This window comes from Piliocolobus tephrosceles, chromosome 19, assembly GCF_002776525.5.
Source record: "Piliocolobus tephrosceles isolate RC106 chromosome 19, ASM277652v3, whole genome shotgun sequence".
Lineage (NCBI taxonomy): Eukaryota > Metazoa > Chordata > Mammalia > Primates > Cercopithecidae > Piliocolobus > Piliocolobus tephrosceles.
Window position 1 is genome coordinate 53,665,634 of NC_045452.1, and position 17,271 is coordinate 53,682,904.

At 40.0% G+C, this 17,271-nt stretch overlaps 1 protein-coding gene across 3 annotated transcripts in view; it reads right to left on the reverse strand.

Annotated features, from left to right (window-relative positions):
* JAM2 (junctional adhesion molecule 2) overlaps nt 1-17,271 on the reverse strand; it is a 77,301-nt gene that overhangs the window by 26,823 nt on the left and 33,207 nt on the right. For all 3 annotated transcript variants that reach the window (XM_023189900.2, XM_023189907.1, XM_023189894.2), the window contains exon 2: nt 5,560-5,625. In XM_023189900.2, the coding sequence (XP_023045668.1) occupies nt 5,560-5,625 (66 nt within the window). The remainder of the gene's footprint in view (nt 1-5,559; nt 5,626-17,271) is intronic.

A 17,271-nucleotide genomic window follows, 5' to 3' on the forward strand; every position in this document is an offset into this window, starting at 1 on the left:
GGAACAGCTTCAAGTTGCCAAATGGAAACCTCCAGTTATAAATAGTTTTAAAAGTATTTTTTAACCAGGCTCTCTAGAATGTCAACTCCATATCTCTGAAATACTTTTTTCCCACAAGGCATATGGTTTGACCTAAAAAAGCACAGTATCTTTGACCAGAAATTATTTTAAAATCCTTTTCATACCTCTGATTTTGATGTTAAGCAAATGAATGTTAAAAAAGAATGCAGAATATTTAGTTTCTAATTTTTTTCATTCCACACATATTGCTGGACATACAAAAATGGAATAAAAGGTAATGGAAAATAGAAAGTAGGGCAGAGAAAAGAAAGGCAAGGAAGAAAAGAACCAAAAATTGTTTTCAAGGATGTCTAAAGTTTTTAAAGCAGGTTTTATATTACAAAGAGACATCATTTTACAGACATGTTTACAATTATGCTACAAAGACAAATGTGTGCTAAGGGACCTATCTGAGGAAATACAGTTCTGTTCTGTTGATTAAGGGGAATGGGTGGTGACCTTCCGGAGTCTTGAGTTGTAGATAGGTTTCCTTCCAGTATTTTGTGAGTTTCCAACAATTAAACACACACCCACACTCATTTTTAGCCTATTCCTCATGTCTTCTGTGTCTTAAGTCTTATTTTACACTTAAATAATTGCATTGTGTTACATATTTAGATACTCACGCATGTGTGTGTGCTTGCGTGTGCACGCACACATACACACACCCCTCCTTGTGAATTCTTCCTAATTTCTGTCCTTATTGCGCTTTGGAAAAACCTCTATGGAACTTATACTAGAAAATATAGCAATAATTTTCCTAAGTCCAGTGACTTCACTCCAGCCTCTCCCTCGCTGGCCGTGTAAAATGTGGAGAAATGGTTTATCCAATTCATCCAAAATATGTTGAGTACTTACTGTCTGCCATGCATTGTTCTTGAGCTATATCAGTGAACAAAACAAAGATCTTTGCCCTTTGGAATCTTACAATCTAGCAGGGGAAGACAGATAAACAAGAAACATAATAAAGTGAATTACCTAGTATGTTAGTAGATGATGAGGGTTATGAAGACAAAAGAGAGCAGAGCAGAGTACAGGAGGTTTGGAAGTGCTAGGGACAGGGCTATAATTTTTGAAAAACGGTAGCCAGAGTTCACCTCATTTAGAAGGTGACATTTGACCAAACGCTTGAAAGAGGGAGAGAATTCATTATATAGTTCTTTGAGAAAGAAGATCCCAAGCAAGGAAAGAGCCAGTGCCTAGGCCCTTGGGTACTAATGCTTGATTTTGAACTTCTAGCCTCCAGAACCATGAGAAAATAAATTTCTATTGTTTTAAGTCACCTGGTTTGTAGTAGTTTTTTTTTTTTTTTTTTTTTTTGAGACGGAGTCTCGCTCTGCCGCCCAGGCTGGAGTGCAGTGGCGCGATCTCGGCTCACTACAAGCTCCGCCTCCCGGGTTCCCGCCATTCTCCTGCCTCAGCCTCCCGAGTAGCTGGGACTACAGGCGCCCGCCACGTCGCCCGGCTAGGTTTTTTTCTATTTTTTTTTTAGTAGAGGCGGGGTTTCACTGTGTTAGCCAGGATGGTCTCGATCTCCTGACCTCGTGATCCGCCCATCTCGGCCTCCCAAAGTGCTGGGATTACAGGCTTGAGCCACCGCGCCCGGCCTGTAGTATTTTTTAATGGCAACCATAGGAAACAAATGCAGAAAATAAAAATACTGGAATCATGGGTCAATATCTGAGGATAAGGAAGTAAATGAACTTACAACCTAACTCTCATGAGCTCTCTTCTCTCTCTTCAGCCAAAATTCAACACTTATGCCAGCATAATTTTGTGTATCAGGCTTTAGGGTTACTGCGCCATAACATGGAGGTTATAGCAGAGGCTGTGGAGTTAGACCTCTACCATATACTCCGTATGTGATATTGGGAGAATTATTTTTATATCCACGTCTGTAAAATGATAAAAAGAACAGTACTCATCTTACAAAGTTGTCACGGAGATTAAATGAGACACTATATTTACATGCGTGATGCACATGGTACTACTTTGCATATGGTATGTACTCTGTAAATGATCATTGTTTTCACCCCCTGAGGAATTTCTCTGAGTTATAGTTGCAAGCTTGCCTTTACATAGAAATATATACCTTATACCATCACAAATTTACCTATAAATCACTCCAATTTGAAATAAAATGTTATCTCTGTAGGAGATAGCAAAAAATACAGATATAAATCATATTTTCTCAACCTAAGGCATATTAAAAACAGGAAAATGTGCCAAGCTTTTCTATTAAGGTGATTCTTTCATTGCCAAAATATCTATTTCATTTGGATCAAGAAAAGAGAATTCTTTGTTTATAAAAAGCATTAGCAGCAACATGTGGCAAAACAATCACATTTTGGAATTACATAGATAGAATCATTATGAATTTTAATTTTCCTGGATTCTGTACTGCTAATTATCCTTTGATTTCATTCTCAGGGCTCAAGTTAAAAATCATCAAAATCTTACATAACACAAAAAGAGAATTGATACTATCAAAATAGCTCTGACTTAGCAGAAATTACTTCTGTGAAGAAATGCTTGCTATTAAACTCTGATTTATAGCTTTCAGGTTTAGACTCCCTTTGCAGAAAGCTGCACATGTAATTTACAAGCCTGGCAGAGCTGCCCTGATTTCAGTCTCCTTCTGCTCTTGGCACTACCATGCGAAGTGATACAGCGCAGCAGCGCTGGAAAGAAGGAATTAATTCATAATTTCTTGACCTCAGAGAAACAAGACATAACAAATGAAAAAATTGGGTGAAACACACATACACACATATACAAATCATAAAATATTATAGACTTACAGCAAAATTAAGTTACTGCATTTAGTCCTAAGACTAAAATGTAGAAGATACAGAAATGTATTTATGCCTTATGAAGAGCCAAGCTGGAATGATGGGGACACATATACAACAGAATTAAAATGAAATTCTTAATTAAAAAGAGGTGAGATGAAAGAAAACACTTATTTTGGAGTAAGATTAACATTTGATTGCAATACATTATGAAAGGATTTTCTATATTAAAAATAAAACATGCATTAAAAAGTAATGTAAATGGGCACAGGGTTTTGTTTTGGAATGATGAAAATATTTTGGAACTAGGCAGAGGTGGTGGTTGCACAAAACTGAGTCTATCAAATGCCACTGAATTGTTCACTTAAAAACTATGAATTTCAGGTTATGTAAAATTCACCTTGATACATTTTTAAAAAATAATGTAAGGTTAAACACTATAATTTTGGTGTCCTAACTCAGATATGATGGGAGAGGATATACAGCCCCTGTACCCAGTTGGACCCAGTACTAAGAACCTCCGTGAAAGTGAGAAGTAGAACTGAACTTCACTTCCTTTGTCCCTCGGGGACATCCTGGTCCATCTTCACCTCCCTTACTCTGTGCTTACCCTTGTGGCCTTTCCAGCTTCTGTTCTGGCATCTCACCCAGCCCTGTTTATCCATCCTGGAGGTGCTCCATTGTCCCAAATTCCCCCAATCATTAATTTCCTCTTACCACCTCTCTCCATTTAAAACTAACTCATACCGGAGTGTTCTATAGCTTAAGCATATAAAATATTAGAACTTAAGAGAACCTAGTTAACCTAATAATTGTTGATGTAATTTATTAAGTTACTCATTTTTTAAATAATGAACTTTTTATTTATTTATTTTTGAGATGGAGTCTCAGTCTGTTGCCCAGGCCTGGATTGCAGTAGTGTAATCTTGGCTCACTGCAACCTCTGCCTCCCAGGCTCAAGCGATCTCCTGCCTCAACCTCCCAAGTAGCTGGGATTATAGGTGCCCACTACCAGGCCTGGCTAATTTTTTTAGTAGAGACAGGGTTTCACCATGTTGGCCAGGCTGGTCTCGAACTCCTGACCTCAGGTAATACACCTGCCTCAGCCTCCCAAAGTGCTGGGATTACAGGCGCGAGCCACCATGACTGGCCCTTTTTTTTTGAGACAATCTCTCACTTTTTTGCCCAGGCTGGAGTGCACTGGCATGATCATGGCTCACTGCAGCCTCAAACTCCTGCACTCAAGTGATCCACCCACCTGCCTCATCCTGCTGAGTAGGTGGGACAACAGGCGTGTACCATATGTCTGGCTAATTTGTTTTTTATAGAAACAGTGTGTTCATGTTTTCCAGGCTGATCTCAAACTCCTGACCTCAGGAGTTTGAGATTACAGGCATGAGCCACCACTCCCAGTCAGGACTGATTCCTACTACAGCATATTTTTACTTAACAAGCATATATAATTTGTATTATGTGTTAGCATTATTGAAAGCACTATGTGAATATTAACTCATTTAATCTCCCCCACTCCAGACCTTTACTTTCATCTTTGTCTCTTTCCTTCAAACCTATCTTTCTTCAGCTCCAGGAACCTAAGACATATCTGATGATGAGAGGTCAGACATTTAGGACCCATTTCTTAATGGCCTAAACAAGTAATAAATTTAAGAAATAGCAATTCTTCTGATTGCCCAATATTATTAATTATATAAAAGATAAAGGATCCTTTGGAAAAGTAGTAGGTGGTCAATATTTGAAATAAACTTATAGGGCAGGTATGGTGGTTCATGCTTGTAATCCCAGTACTTTGGGAGGCCAAGGTGGGCAGCCTGCTTGAGTCCAGGAGTACAAGACCAGCTTGGGCAACATGGTGAAACCCTGTTCCTACAAAACAATACAAAAAATTAACCAGATATGGCGGCCTGTGCCTGTAATCCCAGCTACTTGGGTGGGTGAGGTGGGAGGATGACTTAACCCTGGAGGTGGAGGTTGCTGTGAGCCGAGATCATGCCACACTGCACTCCAGCGTGGGTGACAGACGGAGATCCTGTCTCAAACAAAATAAAGCAAAACACAACAACAACAATAACAAAAACTTATTAAAAAGCCCATATATAGGTTACTAGTTTCTTTTGACAATTTTTTAAATGTGGCAAACTAAACATAAAATTCACCACCTTGACCATTTTTAACTGTATAGTTCAGCAGTATTAAGTATATTGTTGTGCATATAACAATCTCCAGAACTATTTTATCTTGCAAAACAGAAATTTTATACTCTTGAATTAACTCCTCCTTATAAACATTTTAAAGAAGCTGAAATAGATAAAATGGTGCCCCAAAGTAAGCTATATTAATATCATCTTAAATACACACAGAGGGGTTTGAAGTGTTCATTTCTATTTCTCATATCTAGCTGGCTAGAAACTTTCCAAGCTCTCCATCTCCCAGTTTCACAAATTAGATTTGCTTTGTTGCGGATAATGTAATAGGAGACCTGCTTTGTACATCCAGTCTTTTATTGAATGTCCAGAATTTCCACTGAGGAGGTGGAGAAAATGTTCTTGAGGTGGAGGCAGCATTTCAGGCAGAGGAATTAGTAGAAGGTAAGGCAGAGAATCTCAACAAATAGAAAATCACATCACATGAGTCACTCTCATGAGTTATTTCAACAATGCAGCCTGTGAAAATCAGTAAGATACTGTACCTTGGTACTCTACTGCTGTGACCACTTGCTGGTCTTTTGGGGCAGAAAACCCATAGGCCTTATGATCTGAAAGATTAAAAGATAGGATAATTAAAAATAAACGAAAATTCACTTTCAAATGTCTGAATGGAATGCAATATTCAAGAAAACTGTCCCAAAGTTTGGTGACAGTTTTGTCCAATTCATGACACATAGTTTGTAAAGTATCCAAATAGGAGAAAGCAAATAAAACTATACATATTTATTTTCTAGATTGTAGTTTTGGCCTTTAAGCATTTCCCAAAGTAGAACCCTTGTATCTATTTGGACCCCACCACAGACAACACACTCTTGCCAGCCCAATCATTGAAAAATATCTTACATCCTTCATTCAGCTTAATATACAGTCTAGTGTCACACGGTATTGCCTCACAAATAACAGCTAATTCTCCTTAGTGCTAATTTTTAAAGTATAAATAGCTTTATGAATTTATCCCTGACAATACCTATGTCATATAGAAATGAGTCATTTTACATACTTTTGATGAAATTTGTATATATATATAGTATAATATATATAAGTTTTATATGAAATTTTGATGAAAAATTCAAGCAGAACATCTTTATTTTTTTCCCCAAAACATTTCAGTGATTTTTGAGAACTGGTCTATAGACTAAAGTAACTACTATGGTGGCTACCGCTACTGTGATCTAATAGTTACATGATGCTGCGGTTGCTTATTACCACTCCCTTAAACTAACACAGAAATTTTCATTTAAAAAGGCACCTTTGATACAGATAGGAGACAGAAAAGTACTGGGTAGGAGAGGGCAGTTCCTTGGCAAAGGCCCTACCCTCAGGCCTGGAGACCCGTGACCCTAAAAGGGGACAGGCATTCCTGTTTTCATGCCCCAAAAGTTGCCTTTTGTCCCATCATGTCCCCTATCCTGTACCTATATAAACCCCAAACCCCAGGTTCTAGAAGCAGATGAGCAGGCAAGGAGATGAGGAGACAAGCAGACAAATGGCGGAACAACGGGGCAGAGAAAGATAGAAGAGGAGAGACGTCTGAACACTGAGAGGAGTTCGACTGGGGGTGGTCGGAGAAGTGTTCAGCCTCTGGATGGCCAAACTCCAGGAAAAGAGCATCTTCCCACTCCATCCCTTCTTCCAGCTCCCCATCCATCCTGCTGAAAGCTACCTCCACCACTCAACAAAACCCTGCATTCATCCTTTAACCCCTTGTGTGACCCGATTTTTCTGGGATACTGGGCAAGAGCTCAGGATACAGAAAGCTGTCACACTGGCCCTCTGCCCATGCGAAAAGGCAGAGGGTCCGTTGAGCTGGTAAACACTCAGGCCATCTGTGGATGGCAAGGCTAAAAGGGCACATTGTAACACATACCCACTTGGGCTCCTGCACCTGTCCGTCTGCATGCTGCCCCTCCCCTCAGGGATTCAAGCAGCGGCCACCGAAAAGGTGAGCCACACCCCTGTCACACGTCCTGTGGGGGGATCAGGGAACTCTATTTCACCTTCACATACTTGCTTTTATGCTGTAAAATTCATTATTCAATATAACCTAGTGTGGTAGGCATTATTAGTACTAAAGAAGAAAGTATCAGAAAGTATCAATAAAACTTTCTAATTCCATCTTTGATCTAAATCACTTTCTTTACAGATGTCATTCTATACTCCAGTGTAATGACCACGTTTAAAAACAATTTAAATATTTTCCTATAAGTATATATCTCTAAAATATAAATGCTACAAGCGCAAGACTGTTGCCTGTTATATTCTCTGAAATTAACCCAAACACTCAGAACAGTGCCTGGCATAAAGCAAGACACAACAAATGTCTGTTGAATAAATGAGCTCATTCCTCATTGTATACTAATAAGAAAAGTCCAGTAAATGAGGTCGGATCAAACTGACACTGAGGAAGAGTTCCTGAAGGCAAGCAATTCTTTGGGGTAAGTGTTGTAAGTATACAATATTGGATTGGCATTAATTGTTTCAAAGTCAGAATAATGCAAAGCATTATTGTTGGTTGATCTGGGTTGACTGTGTCCCTACTCAAATCTTATCTTGAACTGTAGTTCCCATAATCCCCATGTGTTGTGGGAGGAACCTGGTGGGAGGTAATTGAACCATGCTGTTCTCGTGATAGTGAGTTCTCACGAGACCTGATGGTTTTATAAGGGGCTTTTTACTCTGCACTTCACTCTGCACTTCTCCTTGCTGCCGCCATATGAAAAAAGATGTATTTGCTTTCCCTTCTGCCATGATTGTAAGTTTCCTGAGGCCTCCCCAGCCATGCTGAACTGTGAGTCAATTAAACCTCTTTCCTTTATAAGTTACCTAGTCTCAGGTATGTCTTTATTAGCAGAATGAGAACAGACTAATACATTGGTCATCTGAAGTAAACAATTTAGGCAAAACAATCCAACTGCTCTACTTCATTATTCACCCAAAAAATTATACATGATACAAGGTAAGACTGAATTAAGCCTATCATGAAAAGCTAAAGAAGGTTATTTATTGACTATCTATTTCTATAATTTATTTGAAATGCTATTTCTCCACTCATGCTACCAACTGTCCTCTGTCTTCCTGTGGTCTACTGACCCTGTTTTCATTAAGACGACAATGACCTATCTGTTGGCATATCTAATGGACACTTTTCAGTCTATATGTTACCTGACCTCTCTATGACATGTGACTCTGTTGACTCCCTTGTATTCTGTAACTTGATTCTCTCCTAGTCTTTGTCCTTCTGTTCTGATCCTGGTACTTCATTCTGTCTGCTTTGTGAGTTCTTCTTCCTCCTTGTTCTGCCCATCTATCCATCCATCGTCCATCCATCCATCTATCCATCCATCCAGAAACTGCTTTTCTGACTAAACTACCTCCTTTTTATAGAGTATTTTATACTCTGATTGACCCAACTAGCATTTATTTGCTAAAAAGTTGTAACTCCACATCTCCAGCTCCAATCTCTCTCGAAATTAAATCTGTGAGCCTGGCTTTCTGCTGGATATCTGTATTTCCACTTCCCGCAATTAACACAAACTCATGGGCAAAACTCATCAGCTTGCCCCCAAACTTTGTCCTATTTCTGCAAATCTCATCCCTGTGTAAAGCATCACATTCCATGTGGCCACTCACACCAGAAACTTAGGTACTGCCCATTGATGCATCCATCTTCTCATCCCTTCATTCATCAGCTTCCACCTATAGACTAAGAATTGTGAGTCATCCATGAAAATGTTTTGAAGTATTTTTCCTTCCCTGTCTTTCCCATCTCCCACCTTTATGCCACAAAGTGCTCAGGGAAGGGATATGGACAGCCAAACTTGAGGGAGAAAAATAGGGTATTTCCTGCCTTTCCACATCAAAAGTCCCAGCCATTAGAGTAATGGAAAACATTCAGAATTTAGGCAAACATTTAAGAGAAACCATCATGAGCAAATTACACCTGCTTTCCGGACTTGGAGTACAGAGGAGGAAGTAACTTTGAGGACAAAGACCTTGATGGACTCTTGAGAAAGGATAATAATAGCTAAAATTTATTAAGCACTTGGTGCTTCACAAGTATTAACTCATTTCACTCTTACAATTCATTCTTTCTTTCTTTTCTCTTCCGCCATATCCCTTTCTTCTCCTGCATTCCTTTCTTTCCTAGTTTCTCTTCTGATTCTCACATGTTATTTTATAGACTCCAAAGATAGAGTCTGAATCTTCAGAGAGCAGAGGAAGGAATGAGACAGGAGACCAAGCCAGAATCCTCTTCAGTGAGCTGGAGCAAGGACAGGACCTTAAATGTTCTTGTTGCTTCACTCCTTCTTTTATTTATTTTTTTATTTTTGAGACTGAGTCTCACTCTATTGCCCAGGCTGGAGTGCAGTGGTGCAGTCTCGGCTCACTGCAACCTCCACCTCCTGGGTTCAAGTGAGTCTCATGCCTCAGCCTCCTGAGTAGCTGGGATTACAGGCGCACATCACCACACCCAGCTAATTTTCGTATTTTTAGTAGAGATGGGGTTTCACCATGTTAGCCAGTCTGGTCTCGAACTCCTGACCTCAAGTGATTCACCCGCCTCGGCCTCCCAAAGTCCTGGGATTACAGGCATGAGCCACCGCGCCTGGCCTACTGCTACTTTTAATGACAAAATCTCTGAACATTTTTGCCAGTGATTCCAATGCCAAACCATTACTCTGTGAAACTTTCAAAGTATACTTTGAAGAAGTCTCTTTGTCCTTTTAGCAATGTGTGAATTAATGTCCTCAGAGAAACTCTACTTATGACTGACAATTCTTGGGATTTTTGAAGTATTTTAGTACACTTTTTAGACAAAACAATGAAAACTCCAATTCCCTGGAAACCAGTTGAGGAAAACCTCGGGGCAAAATAGGAAAAGATAATCTTTGCTCCCTCCGTATCATCATAGCTTTGAACTTTTCAAACACCACACTGCCTACTGAGAATGTTTATTTTCTTCAGTATGTTCTGGCCTTCCTTCATTTCAGGCAAACTTTAGTACAATCTGAGATTAGAAGATTTAGAAACTGGGTTTCAGGAATCATTGAGAAATAAAATCATTTTCTCTTTCTCAATTCCAGTTTCCTACTTGTTAAAATTTCCTTTAAGAAACATTTCTTAAATTGTCAAAAATTACTATAAAAGTTCTGTGAAAAATAACAGCTGTTAGCTTCAGGAATTTTGTTAATTCTCTTGTACATTTTTCATGTGTATAATAATATTTGAACAGAAAAATAATGCATCACAGATGTTAAAAAAGAGGATTAGTTGAATTGGCAAAAGTATGTAGGCAAAAAATTATAAAGGGCATTAGCTTTAATAAATTAATTATCAGTAGTATTTCTTAGTAGCTGAATATTTATTTCCATATTTTTTTTCTTTTTGTGTGTATAAATTTAAGGGGGAAAAGTACAGTTTTTGTTACCTGGGTATATTGTGTAGTGGTGAAGTCCGGGCTTTTAGTGTAGCCGTCATCCAAATATACATTGTGCCTGTTTGTGTCTGTGTGTTTTTTTTTTTTTTGAGATGGAGTCTTGGTCGGTCACCCAGGCTGGAGTGCAGTGGCGCAATCTCCGCTCACTGCAAGCTCTGCCTCCTGGGTTCACGCCGTTCTCCTGCCTCAGCCTCCTGAGTAGCTGGGACTACAGGCACCCGCCACCACACCCAGCTAATTTTTTGTATTTTTAGTAGAGATAGGGTTTCACCATGTTAGTCAGGATGGTCTCAATCTCCTGGCCTCGTGATCTGCCCGCCTCGGCCTCCCAAAGTGCTGGGATTACCAGCATGAGCCACTGCACCTGGCCTTTTGTGATTTCAAGTATCTTCTCCTTCTAGCTACCTTTCTTCATCTTATTTATTTCAGGGTTTGCCAACAAATTAGGTAAAAATATTTAAAATGTATGGTCACTTATGTGGAACTTATTTGAATAGAAAGCTCTGAATCTTTAAATTAAAAAAGTTTATTTATTATAAGATTTCTACCTTGTTTTAGCCTTTCTAGAATTCCTTTTTTAAAAACTTGTAACTAATAACTCTTTTTATAAAAACAAAATGTTGGATTTTATATCAATATATCACTAGCAGATGTTAGGTTTCACCCCTGTTGGCTGCTTTCTTGAAGTGATTTTTATTTTTTCTTCACTTTTCCAGAATAAATTAAATAGGAAAATAAACAAAAGAAAATGGTCATGTAGGCCTGCTGGTTGAGGTCAACAATTGTCTTAAAGTTAGCCTCAGAACATCTTTAATAGTTATGAACATGTTCCAAAAGCACTGGCAGAAGTTCATAAAATAAGGTGAAGAGATGATTATTTTCATAACTGCTAACAATTCCAAGTCAAATAATTCCCAGTCAAATGAAACCTTTTATGTTTCTTTTCCTTCCAACTTTAAGAACAAAAGTTTTTGTATTCTCTATTACTCATCTAAGATAGTCTGGTTTGACTAACAATATTTACTTTACATTGCTACAATTTTAAAATTACTATAAAGGTGTTATTTAAATTAACACTTTTAATTGAAAACATGACTAGGAAAAACTGGAGAAGTGTCATATATGTTTTTTTCTTTTCTTTTTTTTTTTTTTGACAGAGTCTCTCTCTGTCACCCAGGCTAGAGTACAGTGGTGCGATCTTGACTCACTGCAACCTCTACCTCCTGGGTTCAAGGGATTCTCCTGCCTCAGCCTCCCAAGTAACTGGGATTACAGGCACCCGCCACCACACCCAGCTAATTTTTGTATTTTCAGTAGAGACGGGGTTTCACCATGTTGGCCAGGCTGGTCTGAAACTCCTGATCTCAAGTGAACCGCCCATCTCAGCCTCTCAAAGTGGTAGGATTACAGATGTGAGCCAGTGCGCCCGGCCCAAAGATTTTGTTTGTTTCTTTGTTTGTTTTTGAGACAGAGTCTGGCTCTGTCGCCCAGGCTGGAGTGCAGTGGAGCAATCTCGGCTCACTGCAAGCTCTGCCTCCTGGGTTCACGCCATTGTCCTGCCTCAGTCTCCCAAGTCACTGGGATTACAGGTGCCTGTCACCCCAGGCCCAGCTAAATTTTTTGTATTTTTAGTAGAGACGGGGTTTCACTGTGTTAGCCAGGATGGTCTCGATCTCCTGACCTCGTGATCCACCTGCCTCAGCCTCCCAAAGTGCTGGGATTACAGGTGTGAGCCACCACACCTGGCCGCCTGCTTTAAAAGTATAGTACCACAGTATCATGTATAAAAGCAAGTTATACAAACTGCAGGTATCAATTATATCATAAGTTTCATAAAAATAAGAATTTATGGCCATGTGGTTTTGATAGTTACTGAAAGACAATTATTATACTGATATGGTTTGGATCTGTGTCCCACCCAAATCTCATGTTCAGTTGTAATTCCTAATGCTGGAAGTAGGGCTGGTCGGGGGTGATGGGATCATGGGAGCAGTTTCTCATGAATGGCTTAACACAATCCCCTTGATACTGTTGTCATGATAGTGAGCGAGTTCTCCTGAGATCTGGTTGTTTAAAAGTGTGTAGCCCTTCTTTCCTTCCTTCCTTCCTTCCTTCCTTCCTTCCTTCCTTCCTTCCTTCCTTCCTTCCTTCCTTCCTTCCTTCCTTCCTTCCTTCCTTCCTTCCTTCCTTCCTTCTCAGACACAGTTTCCCTCTGTCACCAAGGCTGGAGTGCAATGGCGCCATCTTGGTTCACTGCAACCTCTGCTTCCCGGGCTCAAGTGGTTTTTGTGCCTCAACCTCCCAAGTAGCTGGGACTACAGGAATGAGCCACCATGTCCTGCCATTTTTTGTACTAATAGTAGAGATGGGGTTTCGCCGTGTTGGCCAGAGTGGTCTCAAACTGCTGGTCTCAAGTGATCCGCCCACCTCAGCCTCTCAAAGTGCTAGGATTACAGGCATGAGCCACCGCGCCTGGCCAACAAGTGTGTAGCACCTCCCCACTTTCTCTCTTGCTCTTGCTCACACCATGAGAGACGCCTGTGCCCGCTTCATCTTCCTCCATAATTGGAAGCTTCCTGAGGCCTCCCCAGAAGCAGAAGCCACTATGCTTCCTGTACAGCCTGCAGAGCCGTGAGCCAATTTAACCTCTTTTCTTTATAAATTACGCAGTTTCTGGTATTTATTTGTAGCAGTGGGAGAACAGATTAGCACATATACTAATAAATATAAAAAGTTGCACAGGGTTGGCATTGACAAATAAAATAATTCCACCCAGTATTTATCAAGGATAAATATGTATATTAATAGAAAGTAACCCAATGAAGTAGCAACGAATTTAGAGCTAGACATTATGGTCATCTATCTCATTATTATCCAACCGTACTAGATTTAGAGAGTAGGAGAGAAAGAAAAAGAGAGAGAGGCAGACACATGTCTTTATAGTCTCTCGAACTAGACAATCTGGCCCTTCCTCTTAATGAGATATTGATATTCTATTTTCAGAGAAAGGGAAGCCACACCAAAATGCAAGGAGAAAGAAAAGACAGACCTGACTTATAGTTACTGGTGACTGATGTCCTGGTCAGTTTATGATCATCTTAGGAATTTAAGGATAATTTTCACTATGAATAAATTCTCCCCTTAAGAACCTAACTTCTAAGTAAGATATGACTCCACTGCATTAAAATCCTCATTTGACAGATGTATTATTAGTCTGTTCTCACACTGCTGAGACTGGGTAATTTATTTATTTTTTGTTTATTATTTTATTTTTATTTATTTATTTATTTATTTATTTATTTATTTATTTATTTATTTTGAGATGGAGTCTCACTCTGTGGCCTGGGCTGGAGTGCAGTGGCTGGATCTCAGCTCACTGCAAGCTCCACCTCCTGGGTTCACGCCATTCTCCTGCCTCAGCCTCCCAAGTAGCTGGGACTATAGGTGCCCGCCACCTCGCCTGGCTAGTTTTTTTTTTTTTTTGTATTTTTTAGTAGAGACGGGGTTTCACCATGTTAGCCAGGATGGTCTTGATCTCCTGACCTCGTGATCCGCCCGCCTCGGCCTCCCAAAGTGCTGGGATTACAGGCTTGAGCCACTGTGCCCGGCCTATTATGTTATTTTTTTGAGACAGAGTCTCACTCTGTCACCCAGGGTAGAGTGTAGTGGCACGATCTCAGCTCACTGCAACCTCCATACCTCCCAGGTTCAAGTGATTCTCATGCCTCAGCCTCCTGAGTAGCTGGGATCACAGGCATGTGCCACCATGCCTGGCTAATGTTTATATTTTTTAGTAGAGATGGGGTTTCATGATGTTGGCCAGGCTGGTCTTGAACTCCCGACTTCAGGTGATCCACCTACCTGAGCCTCCCAAAATGCTGGGATTACAGGCGTGAGCCACCGCGCCTGGCCAAGACTGGGTAATGGTAATTTATAAAGGAAAGAGATTTAATGGACTCACAGTTTCATGTGGCTGGGGAGGCCTCACAATTATGGTGGAAGGCAAAAGGCACGTCTTACATGGCAGCAGTAAAGAGAGAATGAGAGCCAAGAAAAAGGGGAAACACCTTATAAAACCATCAGATCGCATGAGACTTATTTACTACCATGAAAACATTATGGGGGAAACTGCCCTCATGATTCAATTATCTCCCACCAGGTCCCTCCCAGAACACGTGGGAATTAGAAGAGCTACAATTCAAGATGAGATTTGGGTGGGGACAGAGCCAAACCACATCAACAGATATAACAATTGAGAGTAGTTAAATAAGTTGCTCACGGTCACAATGCTTTAGAAAGCAGGAAAGCCAAGATGTCCATCCACTTAATCTGCTCCACAGTCCCCTTTCCTCTCTCCCTGCCCTCAATAGTACAAGGCATTATGAGAAAGTAGCACAAACACAAGACCACCAGATACTCTGTAATGGCTTCATAGCCATTTTCAACCTTTAGGGTTGTAAAGATATTATTCAGAGAGTATATTACAAATTGCCATCTTAACAGAGACAGTGTTAATGAGTAAATGTTTATGGTGAATGAACTAATTTGAAACCATGTACATTTATGCCCTCTGCCTTTTCTGGTTCTTCAACAACTTAAGTATAAGAGAGACTACTGAAGATTCAAAATTGAGGATAAAGTTATTTTCATATAAGTTACCTGCATTACTAAGTTCAGGAAAACTTCCAGGGCATTCCATTGCACAAACAACTAGATTAAAATTTTTCAGTGATATTAGAAAGAGATGAAGTAATTAAATTAACTTCTCAAAGTAATATAAATTCTCAAAAATTAAAAAAAAATGTCCTGTATATGTTCAAGTGTGTAATGGTAGCCATTGGCAGAGGAAAACCATCAGTGGGTGACTTTCTCACCAAGTGCTTTTCATCAGACATGAAGAAGCCATTTTAGGATTCTGTACTCTTTGATTTTCAGCCAAACACAATTCATTTACTTGTGACATTAGCTATAGATTTTAGGTAGATGACAACAGTCATTTCAAATCTAGTAGACTATCAAGACAAAATGAAGAAATACCTCTTCCAAAATGGATGCTAATAAGAACCACGTACTCAGTGGAAGCCGTGGTTATTGGCCACTCTGTGTTCTAATTGCTTCTCCTTAAGATTAAGTTACCAGAAAATAAAATGATGGCCCTAAAACTTCATTAGTGGAAAGTAGAAAAATATGAAATATGTCAGACATCAAAACAGACACATGATGTAATGGCAAAGAGATGAAGAACAACAAGCCTGGGTGCCCTCCTTACTAATGAGATGTAGTCTGGGTTGTGTATAGACGCATCTCTATAGCAGAGATGGTTCATCAGACTTTGAGGGTTCTATTAACTAGGATTATTCATTGCTCTTTAATCTGAAATTGTAGTTACCTAACTCCTAAACCTAGATACGGCTTTTAAAGATTAAAAGTACAGAACCACTGCCAGCATTTGGCAGTTCTATTTCTCACTAGAAATATACTTACTAATTTAATTGTCAAATAAATCATTTTTAAGATTAGGTGTTGTAAATCATTTCTCCAGAGTTTGATCAGCTCTGGGCAAATGGTTAAAACTGAGTTTCTGAACCTGGATTTGAACTCTGGTTCTGAAATTCTGTGAGAATCTGTGCATCTCTGATACACACACAGATTACTCAGTGGCTGTTTGGGTCAGGGGATAGAGAAATAATAATTCCACAGGTATTTGTTACTTACTAAACCACCTGGATGTGGCGGCATGCACCTGTAATCCCAGCTACTTGGGAGGCTGATTTGGGAGTATTGCTCGAGCCCAGGAGTTTGAGACAAGCTTGGGCAACACAGCAAGATCTCACCTCAAAAGAAAAAAAAAAAAAAGAAAGAAAAATAGCCGCTTAAACAACATGTGTGAGAAGATACATCACTTAACCATTTACTAAACTCTGTCGACCTCCCAGGCTACATAGATGTTTGGTATTGTTTCAAACTTTGTTTGTATCTTCGTAGTTTTACTTCTCTGCCTCACTGAGTGAATTTCCAGAATCACTAACAGTTTAATGTGTTTTGCAGAGATTAGCATAAAAAAAGATCAAAAGGATTATCTAATATCACCAATCTGTTAAATGTATAATCTGCAAATGAGGTTATCTTTGCATTTCTCCAAGATAATCCTTTTCTGCTGGGCGCAGTGGCTCATGCCTGTAATCCCAGCACTTTGAGAGGCCAAGGCCAGTGGATTGCTTGAGGTCAGGAGTTGGAGACCAGCCTGGCCAACATGGTGAAACCCCATCTCTACTAAAAAAAATACAAAAAATAAGCCAGGTGTGGTGGTGACGCCTGTAGTCCTAGCGACTCAGGAGGCTGAGGCAGGAGAATCACTTGAACCTGGGAGGCGGAGGTCGCGGAGAGCTGAGATTGTGCCACTGCCCTCCAGCCTGGGTGACAGAGCAAGGCTGTCTCAAAAAAAAAAAAAAAAAAAAAAAGATTGTATATAATAAATAAGCACATGAAGGGATACAGGTTGGGCCGGGCGCGGTGGCTCAAGCCTGTAATCCCAGCACTTTGGGAGGCCGAGACGGGTGGATCACAAGGTCAGGAGATCGAGACCATCCTGGCTAACACGGTGAAACCGCGTCTCTACTAAAAAAAAAAAAATACAAAAAACTAGCCGGGCGAGGTGGCGGGCGCCTATAGTCCCAGCTGCTCGGGGAGGCTGAGGCAGGAGAATGGCGTGAACCTGAAAGGTGGAGCTTGCAGTGAGCTGAGATCCAGCCACTGC